Source organism: Scardinius erythrophthalmus, assembly GCF_964197995.2.
Source record: "Scardinius erythrophthalmus genome assembly, chromosome: 22".
Taxonomy (NCBI): Eukaryota; Metazoa; Chordata; class Actinopteri; order Cypriniformes; family Leuciscidae; genus Scardinius; species Scardinius erythrophthalmus.
In genome coordinates this window covers 28,677,997-28,703,336 of record NC_138242.1, presented here as the reverse complement: position 1 = coordinate 28,703,336, position 25,340 = coordinate 28,677,997, and the positions used below count along the sequence as shown (strand labels likewise).

The window sequence follows — 25,340 nt, the reverse complement described above, 5'->3', positions numbered from 1 at the left end:
TCAAAATGCATTTGCATCTGTTCATACCATGTGAAACAACGATTCACAATTACATGTGCTGTGTGCAAGACTATGCGACATTTCAGATGTTTACCTCTCATTCGTCCCTGTTCAGGTGCTGGGCGCTCTCCAGGAGCTAACAAATGGAAATCATGTAAACAAACAAACAAAGAAACATTTATTTAGCACATTATAATAAAAGCACATTCTATGCGAAAAAATCACGCAATCATTATCATTTATAATATAATTCCACCATGCTCCCAATTCCTGTCAAAGACCCCATGGAAGTGACACATAAAAAGGCTTAAAGCTTAAAAGGAATATTTACCCAGTACATTCAGTCGTGCTGAAGAGTAGGCAGATCCAGCTATATTGCTAATGTATGCTGAGTATTCTCCGGTGTCCTCCCGCTTAACATCCAAAATCTCAAGACTGTGGTGATCTCGCTCGGTCGACAATACAATTCTGCTGGAGGCTTGAAGTGGGGTGCCATCTTTGAACCAGTAAACTCTTGGTGTGGGAAATCCTGCAGAATGGTGTTGAACATGAAATTGTGTTTGCAACGCCATTTTACTTCTGCAATGTAACAGCTGAAAATTGAAGTCGTCTTAGATGCAAAGCTATGTGAATGTGAATATAAACAAGTTAATTAAAAATAGGATGGACAGAAAAAAGGATGTAGGTCACTAATGTCATTATGCTCAGAGCGGCTGGAGTTGAAAAGCAGATACGACAGGTGCAGATGTAAAAAAGGAAACACTTGGAATAAACAGTGCATACATAAACAAAATACAGATAAAATAGAATCTGTAACAAAACAATTTGAATCCATGAAAAAAACATAACTGACCTTTGACCCTAACACTCATTTTGGCAATGGGTGCTCCAGGACTGAGGAATAAATCATGTAACTCATCCAAAACCTGAGGAAGCTGCTCGTCCTCTGCCACAGACTCAAAAGCCTCTGTGTCCCTGTGCTCCGAGCTAAGAGAGCAAACCAAACAAAAGCAGAAGCCCATGTAAAACAAGCATGAAATGCGAATCAGAAACTTGTTTTGGCTGGATCTGTGCAAAATGTATTGTGTACTTGTTGACATGCGTCATTAAAATCACTAAATGATTAAATCTCACCTAGACACATAGCCTTTAGCACTGACATAGGAAGACGTCTCTGTGGCATCAGCTGCTGTGTCATACTCTGAGCTGCAAGACACTTCAAAGATACACAAGACTTGAATCAGTGATTAGTTAGAAATAATAAAGAGCAATAAGAGCCTTCATCTTAAGTATGTTGAAAATGTAGGTGCATTTTGGGGACATCTACAGACAAACAATGACAATTATTCTTACAAAACCCATGCAGTTGCATTCTTACTCTTCACAGATGCACCGGTAAAAGAAAGTGCCATCTTTGTTAAAACACTTTAATAGGGGATTACATTGCTTTCTTGTCTATATTTGTGAGTTTTGATTTGACACTTTCTTTTAACAGTGTACTCACTGTCCACTCTCAGCTCAGCCTTGCTGGAGGCGATGCCACTGTCATTTTCAGCCATGCATCGATATACGCCCATATCTGTGGGAAGCACAGCTGTGATGATCAGCTGGTGACGACCTTCCTGGTCTTCATTGATCATGTAGTGGTCGTTTTCCTCCAACAGCTTTCCATCCTTGAACCATCGCACAGTGTGAGGGTGTTTGCCAGCAATTACGCAGTCAAAACTGACTGGAAATCCATCAGGAACATCCTGGCTACGAAGCTCCGTCAGGAAGACAGGGGCCGCTGGGAGGTTGGTAGGTGATTAAGATAACGATGAAGAGCAAACAAAACCGAAAAGAACAGAACATAGCAACACATTTGAGGAGGAATGCTGAACCAGGCGAAAAACATGACATGCCATCACTTTAAGATCCCAAAAAACAAGCAAGTCACAACATTTTTGTAAATATCAAAAGTGCTGCCCTATAATGACAAACATAATCCAGCACTGAACCATGCAACTTAATGAAGAACCAAACAACAGTAGCAAAAACAGGAAAACCAGATGGAAGAGGTGTCATACCAGGGGTTCCTGTCATGAAAGCCGGCATCGGTCGGTCCTGAGTTGGGGTTTGGGAGCCATCTTCGGAGAGGCCCATCTTTGTGATACGCAGCTCTACCTTAGAACCTGCTGCTGCTATGATGACTGTTTCGATGGGCACTCCTTGATAAGTAAACATTTCCTGGAAGCGCTGGGAAGCCACTTGAGCTTCTGCACGGTTATCAAAGCGGATGTAGATATACTGATCGTCTTCCCGGTAAGACTGTAGATCTGGTGGCGGTAAATCTCCTTCATCCGCACTCAAGAAAGGTTCCTCCTCCACATCTGGAGGAAGGCGAGTACGAAGAAGTCGCCGCAATCGTTTACTTGCCTGACGTAAAGTCTCATCCATCTCACTCCCCGAGGAGCTCTCAGCTTCACTATCTGCACTGTAGCCCAGAGTGAGGGGTCGTCGCCCAGAAGATTCCCGCATTGACCCTATGGTGACTTTACCACTATGGGTGGAAATGCCAAACTTATTGGTGACTTCACAAGTATATACACCTGTGTCTTTGGTTGTGGCAGCTGTCACTACTAGAGAGCAGGTACCATCATTATAGATATCAATATGGTGGTGCTTGCCATCTATTAAGGGTTCACCATCCTTTAGCCAGCGAACTTTATCTGGCTTACCCTCCACAATGCACTCAAGATGAATTGTCCCATTGGGCTCCTTAGTCTGCTCTTTGAATACTTCTTTGAAGACTGGTCGCATGTCCTTTCTGGCTTTATAACCTTTGAAGGCTGCCTGAATCTTGACAGCAGCATCTAGCAACTCATCCCCTTTCTGAGCTTCCATGAGGGGCTCCACAGATGTCTTTGTAACAGATTGCTCAGTCATCTGGAAGTGCTCATACAGTTTCTTGGAGGCAATGGTCTCAGTGTGACTTTCCACAGTCATTGAGGAACTGCTGCTTTTCTTGAGGTAAGACACCAAGCTTGTTGTCCCACTGAGAGATTCCTCATCAGAACTGGTATAGAGATTAGGCTCTACTGTGATTTTGGGAGCTGGCTCAACAGGTCTCTCTTTCTCTTTCACTTCTTTTTCAATAACTTTTTCTTCTTTGCTTTGTACCTTTTCTTTTCCATCTTCTTCTGGTAATTCTGAAATTGAATCTAATGTGGGTTCTCGACTCATTCTCCTCTTCTTGGCCACTGCCTCCCACAAAGCATGTAGATCTCCCTCAGAAGCAGCTTCAGGAGGCAGTTTGGGCTGGTTGCCTGCATCCTGAAAAAGTGTTGTGCCATCTCCTGTAATCAAGGAGTCATCATAAATCAGTCGCACTTATGCATATGGTATCAAAACGGAAGAGCTATAAACATTAAATTAAAAATTAAAAACAAACAACCCATCCAAAGAGACTTCGGGAAGAGATAAATAGTTATTTGAACGCTGTTATCTTGTAATGAAGAAAATCATAAAGTCGCAAAGTTCCAAATGTTGTGACAAAGACATACACAAGAAATTATTTCCACATATAAGGTAGAAAAAACCCCACCAACAACAAAAAACAGTGAGAGCAAGTTAGATGCGAGGTTAAGCTAAGTAAAGTACCTTCGAGGTTGAGGTTGACTGAAGTCTTTGCCTCATTTGAGGCAGCACAACAATAGACACCTTGGTCTGTAGGCTGGAAATCCTTAATGAGCAAAACTTGGCTCCTGCCCTCTTCTACCACTTGGTACTTGGCCCCAACCTCTATCTCTCTGTTGTCCTTTTGCCATGTGACTGATTTACTTTCTGCAGAAAGTTCACACTCCAAACGAACCATCTTTCCTTTTTGGAGCTTAGAGCTGGTTAACATTTTGGTCACGGTCACTGGTGCATCTGAAGACCAAAGGTCCATTCAAAGAACAGTTGAATTATATTTTATTTATATATATTTACCAGCTAGCTATAACAGGTGCTAGTACAGCAAGAGAATATCAGTGCATCAGCAAGTGCAATTACTTTTCTTTTAAACAAAGCAGTGTAGAGATTTTGACATCTTTGCATACTTTGGCCCATCCTCAGGTTAACCACAGAAATGGAAACCCTCCCAAAATGCAGACATAACAGAAACCCTTTTAAATACCATCATAACAACATCAAACAATGACAGGTCTCCCCCTAAATTAATATTGTGCAAAAAAATTGAGTTTGCATAACTTTTTTTCTGTTGAGTTCAATGAACTTTCAGTAATATTTGATTGAAATTTTTCCTTTAATACATTTGACTGTTAGGTTTTACAGTGCACTACTGTAGCATTCTAGTGCAGAGGTCTTCACTCCTGGTCCTAGAGTCACTTTCCTGCAGAGTTTAGTTCCAACTAGATTTAAAACACACTTGAATCAACTAATCAAGGAATTTGGATTTACTTAAAGTTATAACCAGGTGTGTTGGAGCACGGTTGGAACTTAACTCTGTAAGAAAGTAGCTCTCCATGACCAGGAGTGAGGAACCCTGATCTAGGGCAGACTGCTAATAGCAAGCCTTCTATACAGACTCATAGAGGCAGTTGGGTTAGATTAACATACAATATACCCACAATGAACTCTATATGGTTGCTTTCGATAAATTGGTCAATTCAGTGAGTATCCACTTACCAAGCGTCACGGTTTGAGGCAGCTGGACAGGCTCTCCTATGCCAGCACGGTTAATGGCTGCCACTCTGAACCTGTAACCTGCCCCCGGTATGAGGTTTTCAACCAGAAATTCAGTATTGCACACTGGTTCTGTGTGGCAGGGCAGCCAGAGGACACTGTCCACTAGACGCATTTCCACACGGTAACCAATGATTGGGCATCCTCCATCATTGAGAGGGGTGAACCAAGACAAGGTAACGAACGTTGGGCCTTTGCTCACCAGCTCTGGATCTTCAGGGGGATCAGGCACAGCTACAAATAGCCAGACACAATTAAAAAAGATTAGTTAGCAAGTAATGGTAGAAAATTTTAAAGAATGATGCACAAAATGACCCTTACCAATTGTGGTGAGTTTGGCCATGGATAATGCATCCCTAGCTGCAAATGTGATTTCCTGCGTGGGTTGAGCCTGGGCTTTCTTCAAAATGAGGCTGTAGGAAGAGCCACTGGCTCTCATGGCCCATTGGTCATTATGTTGAAGCTCAACACCATTTGCATACCAAGTCACTTCACTCTCAGGCACAGCTTCATTCAAAGAACACGTGAACTCAACTTGTTCTCCTGCAATGGCAGTCTTATCTTCCAAAGGCTTGACCACCTCCAGTTGCCAAGCTGTAGAGAACACATTCATAACATTCAAATGCATTTACATTTATGCATTTAGCATCATATTTATTATATGATGAAACTAGAGCATGAAACTAAAACAATAGTAAACAAAGCTATAACACTTAAAATAGAAAATAAGGTGCATTTTTATTCAAATACAGTCATGGCCTAAACGAGTCATTTTTATTTGATAAAACATGTTTTAAAACCTTTATATAATGTATTGCTAATAAAAGAGAAATGCCATACCTTTGACAGACAGAAGAGCAGTAGTGGATGAAGTGCCAGCTTGGAATGTAACCCTTGTGTTTTCACAAGGATGCAAGTCCTTTAAGAGCAGAAGATGGCGTCGGCCACTCTCAAAGGAAACAATCTCTACGTTTGCCGACTCCTTTACAGGCTTGCCATCAACTAACCACCGGCAGTCTTTGGTTTCAGGACGTGACAAGGCGCATTCAAAAAGTGCTTCCCCACCACTAATGGTTTCCATGTTACTCAGCTCTTGGAGAATGTCAATGGGTTTAGCTGCAAAAGAAACACAATACCTGAAAAAACAATGGTTTTCTACATACCAAAACAAGTTGCAGTAGTATATAACTGATTGACCTTGAAATAATTAAAACAATAACTTCTGACCCTAAAACAATAACTGAATTCAGCACAATCACACTTGATTAACAATTCTTCCAACATTTCACTAGCATATAGCATTCAGTATTGAGTAGCATAAGAAGCAAAGGTAGCTGCAATAAAAGCTCATGATAGTTACTGCATAGCCAGCCAGATGAAAAACAGAATTTTTTTACTTGAGTAAAAAGAAAAAGAAAAAAAGTTTTATTTGTGGGTGCCTTTGAATATTTATTTTTATTTTTAAAAATAAAACTAAATTCTGGAAGAAAAAAACCCTGAAAGTTTGACTACTGACATTTTGGTGTCGTGGTCATGTGAAACCATCAACATCAAATTGCTAAAGACTTGTCCCTGTAAAACCCTTTTTAGTAAGCCCTTATACTGAGTCTTTGTGATGGTCCAAACTTTTGAGTTATGAATGACACACAGATTCTCCTCGTCTACAGGTGCGCTCACCTTGCACCCTGAGATGTGCCACAACAGAGGTTCCTTCAGCCTCACAGGAGTACATCCCCCCATCCTGGGGCTCCACACAGCTAATGTACAACCTTGCAACAGTCCAGTCCTGTTCCACTATTACCCTGTGACCGTCTGCTTGCACAGGTATGGTGTTTCGCTTCCATATGGCCTTGACTGGCCGGGAATACTGACAGATGAACTCTACAGGCTGGTTCTCTGCTACATGTTGGTCCTCCATTGCACTGACCACCTCCACATTGGGATCTATAGAGGGTTGGTGGTGGGGATAAGTAATTTTCTCAAACCCCAGGGCACTTTGGAGTAGAGTTCTTCACCTCAATCCTCTCTGAGGTATTGGGTGGTATTTAATCTAATTTGCAACTGAAATACAAGTCTCAGTCGCTAAGTCTAAGTCGCTGCTGTAGCTTTTTATTTTTTAGCCTTTCACATTTTATTACTAAGTCAGATAGTAAGTACGGTAAGTGTATCATCTTTTGCTTCTCTACTCCAAACTGACCAAGGACATGGTCAATTACAGCCAACAGATGCCTAGTTGCAGTGTCAAGTCAAACTAAGGCCAAATTCTAGAAAAAGTACATGCAGCACAAAAACAGAAGCGTAGTTAAGATTGATGAGTCTAATGGTCTTATTGAGTCTATGTAAGACCATTTTTCTTTTAAAGTTTACACAGTAATTTAGTAGAATTAATTACATATATAAAAATACTGTGATTAAAATTAGTGCAGCGTTTTTACTAGTCTGCAGTCAATGCAGGCCTATATGCTACACCAGTGAAATGCTTCTTATCAAACCACACATTCTGAGAGTAGGCAATACATATTCAAGCATTCATAGCTTATTCAGACCAACAATAATATACATATATTTAAAAAAATCTCAGACAGAATACAAGTCTACCTCAGGCAGATCAATAAACTGAATTATAAAATGTATTGCTGTGGATGTTAAAATGGATTGCTGGGATAGTGCTAGGCTTACTGTATGTATGTCGAATTATATGCAAATAAAACAAACAATATACTGACTGCTAGAGACCACTTTTGTGATGAATAATGTTATGTCTTTGAATTTGAATAATTTAGATTATTTGGGGACTTTTCTCAGGAAATATTAATATGATTAATTGTGATTAACTATCACATAATTTATATATTTTAAAATTTTAATGTAATGTATCAACAGTCCTAATATATACTAAAAATACTATATTATTATTATATTATTATTATATTATTATACAGAAAAATACTATACTTTCTTTTATAAATAAATAAAATTAAAATAAACTATATTCACGGCTCGACAGTAAGGACTGCCTGATACCAAGCGGGCCAGTTTATCATTTGCACATGTTTTTAAGTCAAACGAATTGTAACTTTATTTATAAGAATACAAGGTTACATAGGTCTAAAACAATGAAAACAACAACTTTTTGTGGCAGGATCAAGTGAAAATTTTGGCTGGACAAGTAAAAATCTGAACCACTGGCCTGACCGGGCCAGAAGAAATAATCCTTAGCGTTGAGCCCTGGTCCATATACAAATCCAAAATCATTGTAATAGTTTATTAATTGATTTATTAGTATGCCAATTTAGTAAGTAATTAGCAAGCCAAGATATTGCAGCCAAATCTACTGTTTTAGGTTAGAAATACATGGCACATTAACTACATGCATCCATGAATTTCCATTAAATTATAAAAATAAAAAATGATAAAAAATACATTTTTGTTTTCAACCTATCTTACTGTATACTTTTGCCTAATAGTAAAGTGTCTTGGCAGCTGACAAAAATATTCCATTCTAGGCATGGGTAACCCAAAAAGAGATTAAAGTAAACAAAAATCTTGTTCTATCAGGATTGCATTATTGAGCATGACACTGAACCAAAGGATTCTCCAGTGTAGTCTGTGCAAAAATACTTTGGATTAAGAGTGGTATTATTATTAAGTAATTTTCAGTAATATGAGTCTACAGCATATCTCAAAGAACACAACAGTAATCAACTACTTAAAGGACAGATTGTGACAAAATTCTAGATTTATGGTCTGACTGTAATTGTTATAAAAATCAAGAAATGAAAAAAAAAAAAAAAAAAAAAGGCAACCCAAATGCTTCAAAGAATGAGTAACTGACTTTTAGATTTAGGAAATTCATGGACACAATATTAGTCCAGTGCTATTAATTTAATTTTAAGCCTTTAAATCACTCTGCTAAGTGCTACTAGGCCCCTTCACCCCATTTGGTACCTTTCACTAACAGTTTGGCGGAGGACGACAGGCCACCTGTTTTGAACAGGACTGTACCCGAATCATTGGGAGAAAGGTTCCTTAAGGTGAGAGTGTGGACATGGTCTTCACCCACACTTATTTCACTGAAGGTACTGTTCTCCAAACGAGTGCCATCTAGCCACCACTGAACTCTGCCTTTGGCACGGCGAGAGAGCTGGGTGGAGAAAATGGCCTGTTCGCCCACAAACACATCTGTATTCTTTATACCCGACACTATGAGGACCTCAACCTCTGCAGAGATCAGACACAGAAACCCTTAGATCACCAGTGTCTAAAAATACGCATACATTGAGTATACTCCATAAACATAATGCAAACTTTATAAAGACATAAGGGCATATTCAAAAAGCTACAGATTTTAAATAACCTCCAACATGTATGAGATAATTCTGTCTGTTTCATCTATAAATTTACTAAAACTAAAATGCATTACGCAATTGACTTAAGAGTGTTATTTGATACCTTGCACTGTGACTGATGCTGTGGTCAACTGGTCTCCAGCATCACAAGTGTAGTAGCCATTGTCCTCTGGTTCCAGATCATGGACATGGAGCTCCAGCACACATCCTTCCTGTTTCATCTCAAATTTCTTACTGGGTTGGAGCACCACTCCACCCTTTCTCCACTCTACACTTTTAACTAGTTTAGAAAGTTCACAGCGCAATGTGATACTATCTCCCTCTATTGCATTCTGGTTCTCTAACTCCTTCTGGAAGTATGCAGGTTGACCTGATGATGGATGAGAAAAGAAGTTGAATGTAAATGTCAGATTTTAAAAAGGCTGCCGATATCTGTGAAGGTATCAAAATCTTCTTTGCTCCACAAGAGAGCCAGTTACAAAGAGAAAGGAAACTAGAACATAAGTTGGTTCTTCTTGGAATCTGTTGGTGTTCACTTTCATAATCAACAGGCATGTTGATAAATGAAAAAAATAAATAAAGTCACAGGCCTACAAACCCGTTTACCTTTTACAGTAAGGGTGGCGCAGCTTTCTGCATCTTTGGTTTTGCATGTATACACCCCTGCATCCCCTTCCTCCACCCTAAGGATGCGGAGCTGATGGACGGCTCTATCCTTGTAGAGCAGATACCTGATCCCTGCCTTTATCATCTCCTGATCTTTGTACCAGGTGACAGAGGCCTCAGGGTCGGAAGTCATGCAGGACAGTGTGACTGTTTGACCCTCTTTGGCAGTCAAGTCCAGAGGCTTCTCTAAGAATACGACTATGGACAGGAGAAACCCAAACCCAAGTGCTGTCACATTATATTGTCTACCTGAAGACTCTGAAACTTAGACACTTGAAGCCATTGATCAGATACAGTGATACACTAAAAAATCATTACTGAGTGAGAAACTCATGCTTTAACAATTATGGATAGGAATTTGAGAAAAGACAGCGTAGATGTCTAAATAATAAAAAGGGAATAATGAACCAAAAATGGATGAAAACTACACAATTTTGGAGTGTAGAAGTAGAATGGCCAAAGCAGATGGAAAAGCAGCTAGAAGCCTTTTGTTATGATTGTGCAAAATGAATGCAGCTGCTACCTAATGACAGACAGATGAGTGCTTACCACCAATGAACACTGTTAGCCATAAGGGTCTTTTACCTTTGGGTTTCTCCTGCACCATCAAGTAGGCAACACTCTTCTCAGGTCCAACCACAAAGGCTACATCACCTGAATCATCGGGTGTGACCATTTTCAGCACTAGGCTGTGTTCCCTTCCTTGGGTGCTGATTTGATTTAAGTCATTGTTTTGAAGGTGGTTGGAGCCGAGCCACCATTCAACATTCGTAACCCCTGTTTGGGACACCTCACACTTGAAGTTAGCATCCTCGCCCGTTATCACAGTCACATCCTTTAATTCTCGAGTGATTTTAACACTTTCTGGGAAGGAACGTGATGAAAGGGACTATTGAGGATCTTCCAAAAAGTCAAATGAGGTAAATTTCCCACCACTGACTTGTACTTATGGCCTGGTTTCACAGATAGGGCTTAGATTAAGCATGGATTAGGCTTTAGATCATTTAGGACATTGAAGTAGCTTTTATAAACGTGCCTTAGAAAAAAAACATTACTATTGTGCAAAAACAATGGCATTGACATTTTTTAGATGTGCCAGTGCAAGTTGCGTTCAGTTAAAACAGCTCAGATATGCATTGTAGTCTAGGACTTGGCTTAAGCCTTGTCTGTGAAACCAGGGGTATATCTTTTATTTATTTATCTTTTAGCACTTTTTATCTACTAGAAGTGAAAGAGAATGTGAGAGGATGTATTAATCCTTCAAACAGTGTAGTTTATTATTATAAACTTAGCATCATGCTAGCCTCATTAGTTACCTTTGACAGTTAATGTGGCTTTGCTTCGTTTGTCTCCTGCTTCGCATATGTACTCGCCACCATCTTCCACTGATAGCTTAAGGATCTCCAAGGTTTGGATTGTGCCATCCCTCTTTATGGAATATTTCTTTCCATCAGATAGGAACTGAGTGCCCTTCTTCCAGGTCACATTGGCACCAGGGATTGAAGTTTCACAGCATAATGAGGCACTGCCTCCCTCTGTGACTTCCTGGCTTGTCAACTCCTTCGAAAATGATAGCACAGGGATTTCTGCCGGGAAACAGTGATACATAGAACACAATCTAAGACATGTGCCAACACCATAAACCTGAAGATTATGAGGTGTTAACAAATTTCCTTTGCAATTTCTCAGCCAGGGACCAAAGTAAGCCTAACTTTGGAATGCTGTTTGCAGCATTTCTGTTATAGATAAAATGAATCATTAACGATTGAATAGTCATCCTTCTAAATGCAATATTCAAAACTCAACATACTAACAAGCAATGGTCAAGATAAGACATATTTGACAATTGAAGACAAAACAGCATAAAAAATTTGCACAAAACAGCATAAAAAGTACATGCATAAAAAGTTGCTGGTCATATTTTTTATTTATTTTTTTGCAATATGATGCATTAAAGTATGCATCAAACAAAGATAAATGCAAGACATATGTGGAATGTATTGAATATATATATATGGATATAGGATGATCAGACACACTAAACAGGTGCACAACAGTGCATGTGTTTGAAACCCACTGTGATCATTCAAGGAGTGAAAATAAATACATCTAAAAAGTTCTTCGGTTTTACCTCTGACTGTAAGACAAGCAAAAGAAGTGTGGGCACCCACATGGAAGGACACCGTGCCAGAGTCTTTCTGGGTGACACTTCTTAGTGTGAGTGTGTGCCTTTTGCCTTCCATTCGGATTTCATTCATCTCATTGTTCTGTAGTGGGACGTCTTGCAGTGTCCACTGAACAATGAGTGCATTATCATGAGAGACAAGGCATTCGAAATGAACGTCCTCGCCTTCATTGACAATGCAGCTCTTCAAGCCAGTTAAGATTGTGATTTCAGGTTCTGAAAGCAAATTCAGGTTTCATTTTGCAAAGAAAGCAACAAGCAACTTCAAGAAAAATTTATTCTAAATGTAAAAATATCTGGAGTAGTCAACAGGCCAAAAAATGTGATGAATAAACTTTCTCGGTGATTTAACAACCAAAACAAGCAAGTTTTTAAAATAAAATTCACAAGGTTTTGATAAAGATAGCTATCCTTTATATAAAAAAGTTTAAATTGCAAAGGGAAAAGTGTAAATAAATAAACTAGCAAAAGTAAGTGGGAATGCATTGGAAAAAGGTTAAATTTAAAGTGCAAAACCACGTGCACAGAGTAGGTGCTTAAAGTGATCTGGGAACGGTGGCAAGCATATCATAAGAGAGGATGGATGTTGTAGTATTGAGGATGGTATGGAGTAGATGTGTGATCATCAAAATAGAATGATAAGGTAAAGTTAGGAGAGATGAGGACTTTTATCAGGTGATTCCTACCCTTCACGGTGAGTTTGGCAGATGTCCGATCATGTTCTGTCTCACACGAGTATTCTCCAGAGTCTCCTCCCTGCAGCTTGTAAATAATAAGCTCAGCAACAGCTCCATCTTGCTTCAGCTGACACTTGTTGCTTGCTTCTATTACACTCTTGTCTTTCCTCCAGATAACTTTGGCTCCAGGTTTCGCAAGTTCGCATCGAAACACTGCATTTTCCCCAGCCTCAGTATCCAAATCTTTCAGTGATGATTTGAAAAGAACTGGCAGTGCTGCAAAAGGTGAGTAAACAAGTGTTTCAAGGTCATCAGAAGAAATGGCTTCAAATTCAAACTGGATTATGATAACTTTTATTAGACCGAGGGTTCACTCCAAGCCTACCCTTGACTTCCAAATATGCAGTGCTTTGGCGATCTCCGGTATCACAAATATAGTCACCAGAGTCCTCAGGTTCAAGGTCATGTATGACAAGTTGTGCATGGTGACCATCTTGCTTGAATTCATATTTAGCACAGGGGCATAGACCAATTTCACCCCTTCGCCACTCAACTGGAATGTCTGCTTTGGAGAGCTCACACCAGAAGCGGATGCTCTCTCCCTCAACAGCTGTCTGGTTCTTCAGTGCTTGTGTGAAGATGGCTGGAAGTGCTGCCAATTCAAAGAGTGGCATATTATGCAAAAGATTTAATTCCATATGTAGAGTTATTTTCCAGACAAGTAAGACCAAGACAACACAAAGGCCTTAAAGTACAGGTTACAATTAAGTTTCTTTCCTTAGCTTTATCTTCATAACAAACTGTGGAATCATTCACACTTCATGAACACAGGGTGAGAGTGATAATGCATTTCAAAGATGGATTAGAATGATGGAAAAATTCATGGAGCAGTGGGGTCTTCTCCTACCGTTAACCTTGACATTGGCAGTTGTAATGCTGTCCCCACAATCACAAGCGTAGTCGCCAGTATCTTCAGGTTTGACATCAGTGATCTTCAGCTCAACAGTAGAGCCGACTTGTTTGATGAGGTACTTTCCTCCAGAGTGGATCACCTGAGTTCCTTTCCTCCAAACCACAGGAACTGCAGGTTTGGAGAGCTCACACCGGAAGAGGATGCTCTCTCCCTCAACAGCTGTCTGGTTCTTCAGTGCTTGTGTGAAGATGGCTGGAAGTGCTGCCAATTTAAAGAGTGGCATATTATGCAAGAGATTTAATTCCATATGTAGAGTTTCCAGACAAGTAAGACCAAGACAACACAAAGGCCTTAAAGTACAGGTTACAATTACGTTTCTTTCCTTAGCTTTATCTTCATAACAAACTGTGGAATCATTCACACTTCATGAACACAGGGTGAGAGTGATAATGCATTTCAAAGATGGATTAGAATGATGGAAAAATTCATGGAGCAGTGGGGTCTTCTCCTACCGTTAACCTTGACATTGGCAGTTGTAACGCTGTCCCCACAATCACAAGCGTAGTCGCCAGTGTCTTCAGGTTTGACATCAGTGATCTTCAGCTCAACAGTAGAGCCGACTTGTTTGATGTGGTACTTTCCTCCAGAGTGGATCACCTGAGTTCCTTTCCTCCAAACCACAGGAACTGCAGGTTTGGAGAGCTCACATTGGAAGATGATGCTCTCTCCTTCAACAGCTGTCTGGTTCTGCATCTCTTTTGTGAAGATGACTGGAAGAGCTGACAATTCAAAGAGTGGTATGAGATGCCAGATATTTAGTTCCAGACATACAGATTATGAAAAAATAAATATTTTCCAGAGAGGATCATGACAACACAAATGCAACGTTCCAAACAATGCTTAAAATTAAATCCAATTCTTTTTTGACCTTAACTTGATAAATGGTGGAATTTATCAAGTAACCAAGTAATGAATGTGACCATGCATTTCAAAGATGTATTAGAACGTTGTAAATATTCTTGAAGCAGATGGTCTTCTCATACCGTTAACCTTGATGTTGGCAGTTGTCATGCTGTCTCCGCAATCACAAACATAGTCTCCAGAATCTTCAGGTTTGACATCAGAGATCTTCAGCTCAACAGTAGAGCCAACTTGTTTGATGAGATACTTTTCCCCTGAGTGGATCACCTGTGTTCCTTTCCTCCAAATCACAGGAACTCCAGGTTTTGAGAGTTTACAGTGCAAAGTAACACTGTCCTTCTCTTGAATCTCTTGATTCTGTAGCTCATCTTTGAAGACCACTGGTATTGCTGAAGAAGTCAGGCAAAGTAGTTGAACCAGGAACATGATCTTGTGAGATTAATTTATACTTTCCATCAAAAAATCCTTTCACTGATAGATGCAAAACTTTCTTCTGCAATTGCTTAACTTATATTTTTACCACCTTGTAAGATTTTTGATGAAAACATCCACCATTATGTAAATGTGAAAACTATAAACTAGACAAACAACTTATTACACCTGACAAGCCAATACACAGTACTTTACCCTACCCTACCATAAATCAAGACATTATTGAAGGACAGCTATGTAGATCAGAAAACAGGAAGCTTCTTCATTGTTGAAGAGGGTTCAAATAAAAGCTAAGTCCTACCATTGACTTTGATGTTAGCGGTGGTGATGCTGTCTCCGCAATCACAAGCATAGTTTCCAGCATCTTCAGGTTTAACATCAATGATCTTCAACTCAACAGTAGCCCCAACTTGTTTGATGAGGTACTTCCCTCCAGAATGGATCACCTGTGTTCCCTTCCTCCAAATCACGGGAACTCCAGTTTTTGAGAGTTTACAGTGCAGAGTAACACTGTCATCTTCATCACACGCTTGGTTTAACAGTTCTTGTGTAAAATGAACTGGGTGAGCTGTTGAGGTAAGCACTTATTGATTACACCTAATTCAGGAAAGTTGAAGAACACACCATCAAATCAATAATGTATATAAGTTGAATAAGAATGCCATCTAGTCTTCACTGTCAACACAAAAACGAGTTAAAAAATGTGATCATTTAAAAAATGTAAGACTATCTAAAGGGAAACATGGTCATTTAAAGCAATCTAGATGTGATCTTTCAAAAATAATAAATAAAACATCCACATCCAGACTGGTGACAGGATGTGTTGAAGTAGTCAAGAATCTTAATGTCTGCATCAATTTACATCTATGGCAGACCCATTTTAAGACGATGGATAACTTTTTTGATTATTTCGAACTGCTAAAAACGGCACTGTGTTAAATATAGAGACATAAAACAGCACTGTGTTAAATATAGAGACACAAAACAGACAAAAAAAAGATTTTAAATTAAAAATGCTGAAAGAACAGCTTGCAAAGGTAAAGAATAATGCTCAGACAAATAGCAGAGTGAATGGCTCCTGACAGAAAAATCCCACAGGCTGCAGTTGGAGGATGCAATTAAAAAAACAAGTTCACAAAAAACGACCAACACCTCCAAACACATTTAAGTTATAATGCCACCAACAGTCTAGACTTGAAATAATGAAATAATCTTATGCAATTAATTCTGAAAAATCAAAGCAAGAGTACACAATTTATGTTTTATATCCATGATATTCAATGTTGTGGAAGTGACCATCAGTGCTGCTGTTCCCAAACCAGCTACTTTCACTAAACCAAGGACACTATAACACAGATAAATATAATGTAATGCAAACAAGTAATTTCTTCCTTACAACTGTTATCCACTCTCGCCTTCTTCACCTCTGACATCAGCAAGTACAATGTGGGAAACACTCTAGAGTAAATCATCTAAATATTCTCCAATTATGACACTGAAACAAGCAGTGGTACAGATAAAGCTGAAGGAGAAAAAACACATTTGGCTACTTATTTTCAAGTGAAAGTATATAAGAGAGAAAAAAGCCAACAATATCATGTTAGCAACATGTTGTTTCCTACGGTGACGCATTGCTGCCACATACATATTATTTTTTTCCCCCAATTATGTCGTAATAACGAGATCTTATGTCGTTTTAACGACATATTTTCTCGTAATAACGAGATCTTATGTCGTTTTAACGACATCTTTTTCTCGTAATAACGAGATCTTATGTCGTTAAAACGACATCTTTTTCTCGTAATAACGAGATCTTATGTCGTTAAAACGACATCTTTTTTTGCCCTTATAAGGACATGTGTCATGTACAAAATATGCCTTTATCCACATACAATTGAAAGCCTATCGCGCCTTTATCACACATTCAAAAAGCTTAAGCAAATAGTAGCAGCCCCCAATCATGCAAAATTAATCAATGAGGCTCTTTTTAAAAATATATTTTATATAGGCTAAGTTTTTTTTAATATGATATATTATATAGGCCTAATAAGATTTATTTTTGTTAATAGGCTATATCTTCATTACCTAGAGATATAATTAAACAAAAAGTATTCAAAACACATCTAACAGAACATAGCCTGAGTTGTTTATTTTTTACAACATTGTGTTCTTATTTTGTTTAATTAACGAAATGTCAATCTTCGTCTTTATAAGAAGATACAATAAAATACAAAAATCTTCAAGATGTATAACGGATTGTCACCTTATAAACAGTCCTTTTTTAATGGAATAATACACCCTTATAATAAAGAAAACGCTTCAGTTATAAAGAATATGAACGCAATGCATTTAATTATACATTAAGCGTTTTCCTTCCCTTTATTATAAAGAAAATAGGTGGCTCTTAACGTGTCTTTCTATGGGAGGGTGGTATTGCGGTGCACAGCGAATATTCAATGCATTCAATGAAAATATTCAATGGTATTCAATGCAAAACAAAAATGAAAAATACAATTAGCCAATAAAATAAACAAATTATTGTGGCATTAATTAGCCCATAAACAATATTTATTTTAAAGTCTAAACGAATTTGTTTAAAGAAAAACACCAGCGTTGGGCGTTTATCTGTAGGCTAAGTGTTTCAGCCGCCCTTTTCAAACTGGCGCAATAAAATGCAACAGAATTTGATTAGTTAAACATGAAGAGGATTATCTGTCTGGCATGACCGCTCGCTCTAACGTTAACCTAGATAAATGTTTGCTATTATGAAGCGCATATCCAGTGTTTGTGCGGAGTGTGGAGCGCGCACTATGACATGGATGAAGGCGCCGGTGCCATCACTCGCATTTTCCTATCAACAGTGGAAACAACTTAAAATACTCCATCATTTCTGGTCATACAGAACATAATAATACATCAGTCGCAACTACTTTTATTTGTGTAAACTCACAACAACAAGAAAACGGTGTGCCTTTGTAAAACAAAATAAAACGAACAGGGCGCGCTTTCATGATCTCTGTGAATTGGAGCGCGCCTCAAAAATGAACTGAAAAACAGTGCATAGACAAGCCTCACAGACATGAGAAATATAACTATAAAGTTAATAAAAAAAATGCCCACCAACGAAAAAAAAAATCCAATCGAAAGCAAATACGGTAGCTACTATCTGATTAAGTAATCCTGTCCGTAATAAAAGCGCATCTGGCTACATTACAGCGGAGATGTATGGAGATATGTATGCAGGCAGCCTACACTGATTTAGAAAAGACTAGTTAATTAATAAACAATTAAAATGCTTCGTTATTTTTTTTAGATACATTTATTATATCATTAGCCTACTTTTGCTGGTGCTTTGCGGCAAGTTTTATGCATGCGCTTGAGCGCGGAATATAGGCTATAGCCTACATGCACCCAGGATTGAATATAAACGTGCGATTAGTCCTAATTGCTTAAATTAATGTCTAGAAAATCCTTTAGTCTATGGCAACTCTAATCAATAGCCTACATTTAATATTTGACATTATTTCATTAGTAAGTATCCAGCTCGTCACATTTAATTAGCTGAGTTAGCATAATTAATGAACTAATAAAATAATAAAATAAAATTTAAATTAAGATACTAACGCCTCGGTTACGACTGTAACCTCGGTTCCCTGAAGAGGGAACGAGCGTTGCGTCGAGAATGACGCTATGGGGAACGCTTTGCGTGATGACGTCTTGAAGCACATGTAAAATCAGTCCAATGGTGTGGCGGAACGTCAGAGGCGGGTGACGTCACGTACCAGGAAGCTATAAAAGCTGGCCCGAAACAGAAAACGAAAGCTTCGTAAAAGTCTGAAGTCGAGCTGACAGGCATGAAGGAGATATGGCAAGGCGACGCAACGCTCGTTCCCTCTTCAGGGAACCGAGGTTACAGTCGTAACCGAGGCGTTCCCTTTCAAGGGAACTCCCGTTGCGTCGAGAATGACGCTATGGGGAACGTCTATACCAACGCCTCCATAGCTACGAATGTCTGTCCTGTGTGAAATCTAGTAGAGCAGCACTAGGAAGACAAAACATGAGACCCTGGAGCAGAGTCTAGATCCAGAGAGTAGAACCTGACGAAAGTGTGCGGTGAGGACCAGCCTGCCGCATCACAGACGTCCTGTAAAGAAACTCCTGAAATAAGGGCCTTAGAGGCCGCCATACTCCTCGTCGAGTGCGACCGGACAGCCAAAGGAGAAGGCTGCCCAGCCGCTTCATAAGCAAGTGAGATAGCCTCGACCACCCACTTGCTCATCCTTTGCTTAGACACTGGACCTCCTTTGTTAGGGGACCCAAAGCACACAAATAATTGATCACTTTTACGCCACAGGGCAGCTCTGTGGACATATGCGTCTAACGCCCGCACAGGGCAAAGCAAATTATTAGCCTCCTGGTCAGCATTTTGAAAGGGAGGAGGACAGAAGGCCTGCAGAACAACAGGTCTGACCACATTAGTGGGGACCTTGGGGATATAACCCGGTCTTGGATGAAGAAACGCTTTAACCATACCCGGAGCAAACTCTAAGCATGACGGAGCAACTGACAATGCTTGAAGATCCCCTATTCTCTTGAGAGAAGAAATAGCAAGGAGAAAAAGAGCTTTCAGAGTTAAAAACTTCTCAGGAACCTCCTCAATGGGCTCAAAGGGGGCCAGGGACAAGCCTTGTAATGCAATGGACAGGTCCCATGGCGGAACCCTAGAGCGAACTGCAGGCCTCAGCCTCCAAGTGCCACGAAGGAAACGAGATATCAAAGGGTCTTTCCCCACAGACATTCCACCCAAAGGAATGTGGTAAGCACCTATGGCCGCCACATAAACCTTTAAAGTGGACGGGGTCAGACCTGCCGTGAACCGGTCTTGCAGGAACTCCAGCACTGTACCAATTGGGCAGTTAACTGGGTCCAACCGACGGTCACTACACCAAGAAGTGAAGACTCTCCACTTCAGGGCATAAAGTTTCCTCGTGGAGGGAGCTCTGGACTGTAGAATGGTCTCAACAACCTCAGTTGAGAGACCTGACTCTATGAGCTGGGCCCCCTCAGAGGCCAAGCCCACAGGTTCCACAGTTCTGGGCGGGGGTGATATATTGAGCCCCCTGCCTGGGACAGAAGGTCTCTCCTGACGGGTAACTCCAGAGGATGCCCGTCGAGGAGGGAGACCAGATCGGGAAACCATACTCTGCCCGGCCAGCGCGGGGCTATCAGAAGCAGGCAAACCCGGTCCCTGCGAACTCTCTCCAGAACTCCCGGGAGCAGAGCCACTGGGGGAAAGGCGTACAGACGTAGCCTCGGCCACGCCTGAACCATAGCATCCAGTCCCAGAGGAGCTGGATGCGTGAGGGAGAACCAAAGTGGACAGTGAGAAGTCTCTCGAGACGCAAACAAATCTACTTGTGCTTGGCCGAACTCCCTCCATATCAGCTCCACCACCTCGGGGTGGAGCCTCCATTCCCCGGGCCTCGGCCCCTGCCTCGACAGAGTGTCTGCTCCTAAATTCTGGACCCCGGGGATGTAAGCTGCCCTGAGTGACAGTAACTTCCCCTGGGACCACAAGAGGATATGGCGTGCCAAGTTGGATAACGGGCGCGAGCGCAAACCCCCTTGGTGGTTGATATAGGCGACTACCGACGTGTTGTCCGTATGTACTAGCACATGGTGTCCCCTGAGATCTGTGATAAAGCTCCTCAGAGCCCGGAAGACAGCTAACATCTCTAGGCGATTGATATGCCAGGAACGATGATGGTCTTCCCACAGACCTTGAGCTGAGCGACCCTCCAGGATCGCTCCCCAACCCGTGAGGGAAGCATCCGTCGTTAGCAGTTTGCGACGACAAGGAGCTCCCAACACTGGGCCCTGGGACAGGAACCAAGGTTTCTTCCACATAACCAGGGCACGTAAGCATCGCCGCGTGACCCTGATTGTGCGAAATGGGTTGCCCCTCGGGGAAAACCCCCTGGTCCTGAGCCACCACTGCAGGGGCCTCATGTGCAGCAGTCCAAAAGGTATCACGTTGGAAGCTGCTGCCATGAGACCCAACAGTCTCTGGAACTGTTTGACAGTGAGTAGCTGGCCTAGCTTTACACTTTTCACAGCTGCAAGAATTGACTCTATACGTGGCGGTGACAGGCGCGCCTGCATCGACACTGAATCCCACACCACGCCTAAAAAAGTGGTCCTCTGTAGTGGAGAAAGCACACTCTTCTTGGCGTTCAGCCGTAACCCCAGCTCTTTCATATGGGCGAGAACAACATCTCGATGTTGAACCGCCATCTGCTGCGACTGAGCTAAAATCAACCAATCGTCGATGTAGTTCATAATGCGAATGCCCTGGAGGCGTAGTGGCGCCAGAGCTGCATCCATGCATTTGGTGAAAGTGCGGGGTGATAAAGCTAGGCCGAATGGAAGAACACGATATTGGTATGCTTTGCCCCCGAAAGCAAACCTCAGGAACTTCCAATGACACGGACGGATGGAAATATGGAAATATGCGTCCTTGAGGTCTATCGTGACAAACCAGTCCTCGGACCTGATCTGTGGCACGATCTGTCTCAATGTTAACATTTTGAACTTGAGCTGCATGACTGACTCGTTCAGAACTCGAAGATCTAAAATGGGACGCAATCCCCCGTCCTTTTTCGGAACTATGAAATACCGGCTGTAAAATCCGGTTTCCCTGTTGGAGGGAGGTACATATTCTATGGCCCCTTTCTCTAACAGAGTGTTTACTTCCTGTTCCATAACCAGAACCTGCTCGGGGCCCACCACTGTGGGCAGGACCCCCATAAACCGAGGTGGGCGTTTTTTGAATTGTATCTGATACCCTTTTTCCACGGTCTGCAGGACCCAACGAGAAACATTCGACAGTAGCTTCCACGCTGTCAAAGATTCTACTAGAGGTACCAGCCTCTCGAGACTGGTTTCTGGATTTCGTTGTTGTTGAGTAGTCAATTCGTCGCCCTGTAACGGCGCACCGGCAGGGAACGACCGAACAGACTGCTCTAACACCCTCCTCGGAGGGGGCGGGCATCCCGAGGCCACTACGTTTCCGGGTGGTCCTTGAGATATGTGCTCGCCGGAGACCGCTGCGCCCTGTAACACCGGAGGCGGCAGGGTTGGCAGAACGGTCCCCTGAGGGTACCGAAGAGAGACGGGCACCGTAAAAAGAGGTGTTAACCGCTCTGCTTCGGGGGGGACTACCCTCATTTGTCCTGAGCCCTCGGACGTCAGGACTTTTTCCCAGCAGCCTTCTTGGCGGTAATGACGGTCCGCAGATCCGTCCTACCCCTCGAAGACTGCTGGGTTTGAGCGCGCCCTCCGTGTCCCCGAGATTTTTGTGGGGGAGCACGGGAGGACACGCTCTGCTTCTGAGTGGCACGGTGCTCAACGCCCTTTTTAGAGGAGTGAGGCTGCTCCCGCTCAGCAGCCTCATAGAATGAACGGCGGGGGAGAAGTCTTTGGAGTGCAACTGCCTGTTTAGAGGCCTCTTGTGATTTAGCTATCGCACTGTTCACAACATCACCAAATAGACCATCAGTGGAAACCGGAGCATCTAAGAGAACATGTTTTTCTTTTTCTTTTATGTCGCTCAGATTGAGCCACAGATGCCTCTCAGTGGCCACCAGGGCTGCCATAGACCGCCCGATTGATTTAGCGGTCTCCTTGGTGGCCCTGAGAGACAGATCCGTGGCTCTGCGTAGTTCAGCCACTGTGTCTGGACCAATACCCCCGCCCTCCTCTAAATCCCCCAATAATTCAGCCTGATAGGCCTGCATGATAGACATCGTATGCAGACACGCTGCAGCTTGACCAGCGGCTGCATATGATTTATGAACCAGCGAGGAAGTAAATTTTACTGGTTTAGAGGGAAGAGAGGGAGCCTTCAAGGAAGATGCCGTCGCTGGAGAGAGATAGCTCGCGAGCGTCTCTTCCACCTTCGGCATCTCCCCATAACCATGCTCTTTATAATTGTGAATGGAAGAGTAGTGAGAGGTTTGTGTTGTGTAAACTCTGTAAGACATAGGTTTCCCCCACGATCTCGACACCTCGGTGTGGAGATCGGGGAAAAACGGAAGGCTTTTTCTCTGAGGCTGTGCACGAGATGGCAGGAAGCGTTCGTCGAGCTTACTTTTCGAGCGAACGTCCTGCCTATCCTCTGGCCACTCAATAGATAATCTGTGAACTGCTCTCGTGACAACATCGAGCAATTCCTCAAAAGCATGAGACTGAGGTGGCGAATCCTCAGACTCAGCTTCAACACTAACAACGTCCAACTCCTCAGAGCTGGACAATTGCAGTATTGGTGCCTCCATCGGGGGGGAAGAAACCGCAGCGCGTGCTTCCACACCCTGATGAGAGGCACTGGATCTATCAGAAGGTTGCTGAGATAAGGCAGAGCCCGTCTCAACATCCACTGATAGATCCATTTGCGAACCCCAGGTCTGAGATCGACGCTGTGCCTCGGCAGCAGCGGGACCAGAGCCCTGGGGAACGTGATCGGGATTGAACCGTGCCAACCGGGATCGGAGCGTACGCAATGGAAGCGCACAGCAATGCACACAGTCACCACCCTCGAGTGCTGACTGGGCATGCTCCTCTCCCAAACAAACAACACAAAGAGTGTGTGTGTCACCTCCCGTTAAATAACGCGGGCAGGGATGGACACACACTCTAAACTGCTGCTTGCTCGCCATACTGAATATATATATATATAGACAGACAACACCAAATAACAAGGACAGATTCAACACAGAGCGCGACTGAAGACTCAGAAAGCTTTCGTTTTCTGTTTCGGGCCGGCTTTTATAGCTTCCTGGTACGTGACGTCACCCGCCTCTGACGTTCCGCCACACCATTGGACTGATTTTACATGTGCTTCAAGACGTCATCACGCAAAGCGTTCCCCATAGCGTCATTCTCGACGCAACGGGAGTTCCCTTGAAAGGGAACCATATATTTCTATATAGCATTGCTTATTCCACCACACAAAGGACTGTTTATAAGGTGACAATCAGTTATACATGTGAAGATTGTAGGCTGTATCTTGAAGATTTTTGTATTGTAGGCCTATTGTATCTTTTGTTATAAAGGCGAAGATTGACATTTCGTTAATTAAACAAAATAAGAACACAATGTTGTAAAATATTCTTTTAGATGTGTTTTGACTACTTTTTGTTTAATTATATCTCTAGGTAATGAATGAAGATATATATAGCCTATTAACACAAATAAATCTTATATATAATATATTATATTAAAAAAAAACTTACAGGCCTATTTAAAATATATATTCAAAAAGAGCCTCATTGATTAATTTTGCATGATTGGGGGCTGCTACTATTTGCTTAAGCTTTTTGAACGTGTGATAAAGGCGCGATAGGCTGTCAATTTTATGTGGATAAAGGCATATTTTGTACATGACTACACATGTCCTTATAAGGGCAAAAAATGATGTCGTTTTAACGACATAACATCTCGTTATTACGAGAAAAAGATGTCGTTTTAACGACATAAGATCTCGTTATTACGAGAAAAAGATGTCGTTAAAACGACATAAGATCTCGTTATTACGAGAAAAGATGTCGTTAAAACGACATAAGATCTCGTTATTACGACATAATTGAGGGGAAAAAATAATAAGTATGTGGCAGCAATGCGTCACCGTAGTTTCCTTATCTAAATAGTGAATTATTTAAAACATAAAACAGGAGCAGCTACTTCGCTCAAGATAGTTCTGTAGCAAAATATAGGAGCAATAGTTCCAGAAATTGTAAAAAGAAAAAAGTCTCAGTCGCTAACAATATCCAAAAGGAGCAATAATGCACAGGCAAGAAGTTTAAATATAGAAAAGTAATGATTATCATCAAGACACACCACAACAAAAGAGTTTCAAATAAAAATGTAGTCATAATGCAAAAGCAAATGTGTGGCCACATGCCGCTCCAATCACAAGAATGCATCACTGAACATTTTGACTGGGATTCACATTTTCAGCCTGTTTCTCTCTCTTCTGTTTATGGAGGATTGTTTCAGGGGCAGCGGTAGTAGAACTGAGGAACTTTAGAGCTGTGGCAAAAGATACATTCATGTAAATTGGAGACTTTGGCTAAAACCATAAAGATCTTACAGCACAAATAGCAATGCCCATGTCAGATAATGGCAAATACAGAACAGGCAGACGTCTTGGATTGCAACTTATTTTACCATAACATTCATGCATGTTGACTAAATGAAAGCCCCCAAAAACTGACAGATTCCAGACAGTTTAGCATGTCCAAACAAGAAGGATTCAAGCTGCTGACCAAGAAAACAAAGCAAAGACAGAATTGTGACTCAAGTCAGACTAGAGCTGAAGCCTTAAAACTATATCTCTGTTCCACAAATGAACTTAACTAAACTGAAGAGAAAACAAACTAGGCAAAACAGACAGACCGCAAAGAAGAAAAGTTTGA

General features: G+C 41.5%; 1 protein-coding gene across 7 annotated transcripts in view; it reads right to left on the bottom strand.

The window, feature by feature from the left end:
- obscnb (obscurin, cytoskeletal calmodulin and titin-interacting RhoGEF b) overlaps window positions 1-25,340 on the bottom strand; it is a 62,620-nt gene that overhangs the window by 13,447 nt on the left and 23,833 nt on the right. For 3 of the 7 annotated variants that reach the window (XM_081353205.1, XM_081353206.1, XM_081353207.1), the window contains 16 exons: window positions 11,057-11,326; window positions 10,326-10,604; window positions 9,681-9,938; window positions 9,178-9,444; window positions 8,674-8,946; window positions 6,403-6,669; window positions 5,566-5,841; window positions 5,047-5,319; window positions 4,669-4,959; window positions 3,640-3,909; window positions 2,067-3,335; window positions 1,505-1,786; window positions 1,135-1,216; window positions 854-987; window positions 332-529; window positions 95-136 (listed from right to left, as the gene is read on the bottom strand). In XM_081353205.1, the coding sequence (XP_081209331.1) occupies window positions 95-136; window positions 332-529; window positions 854-987; window positions 1,135-1,216; window positions 1,505-1,786; window positions 2,067-3,335; window positions 3,640-3,909; window positions 4,669-4,959; window positions 5,047-5,319; window positions 5,566-5,841; window positions 6,403-6,669; window positions 8,674-8,946; window positions 9,178-9,444; window positions 9,681-9,938; window positions 10,326-10,604; window positions 11,057-11,326 (4,731 nt within the window). Of the gene's footprint in view, window positions 1-94; window positions 137-331; window positions 530-853; window positions 988-1,134; window positions 1,217-1,504; window positions 1,787-2,066; window positions 3,336-3,639; window positions 3,910-4,668; window positions 4,960-5,046; window positions 5,320-5,565; window positions 5,842-6,402; window positions 6,670-8,673; window positions 8,947-9,177; window positions 9,445-9,680; window positions 9,939-10,325; window positions 10,605-11,056; window positions 11,327-11,871; window positions 12,142-12,611; window positions 12,879-12,987; window positions 13,255-13,509; window positions 13,777-14,027; window positions 14,295-14,558; window positions 14,826-15,169; window positions 15,437-25,340 lie in introns of all 7 variants that reach the window. The other 4 variants (XM_081353209.1, XM_081353210.1, XM_081353204.1 and 1 more) reach the window with 3 other exon arrangements.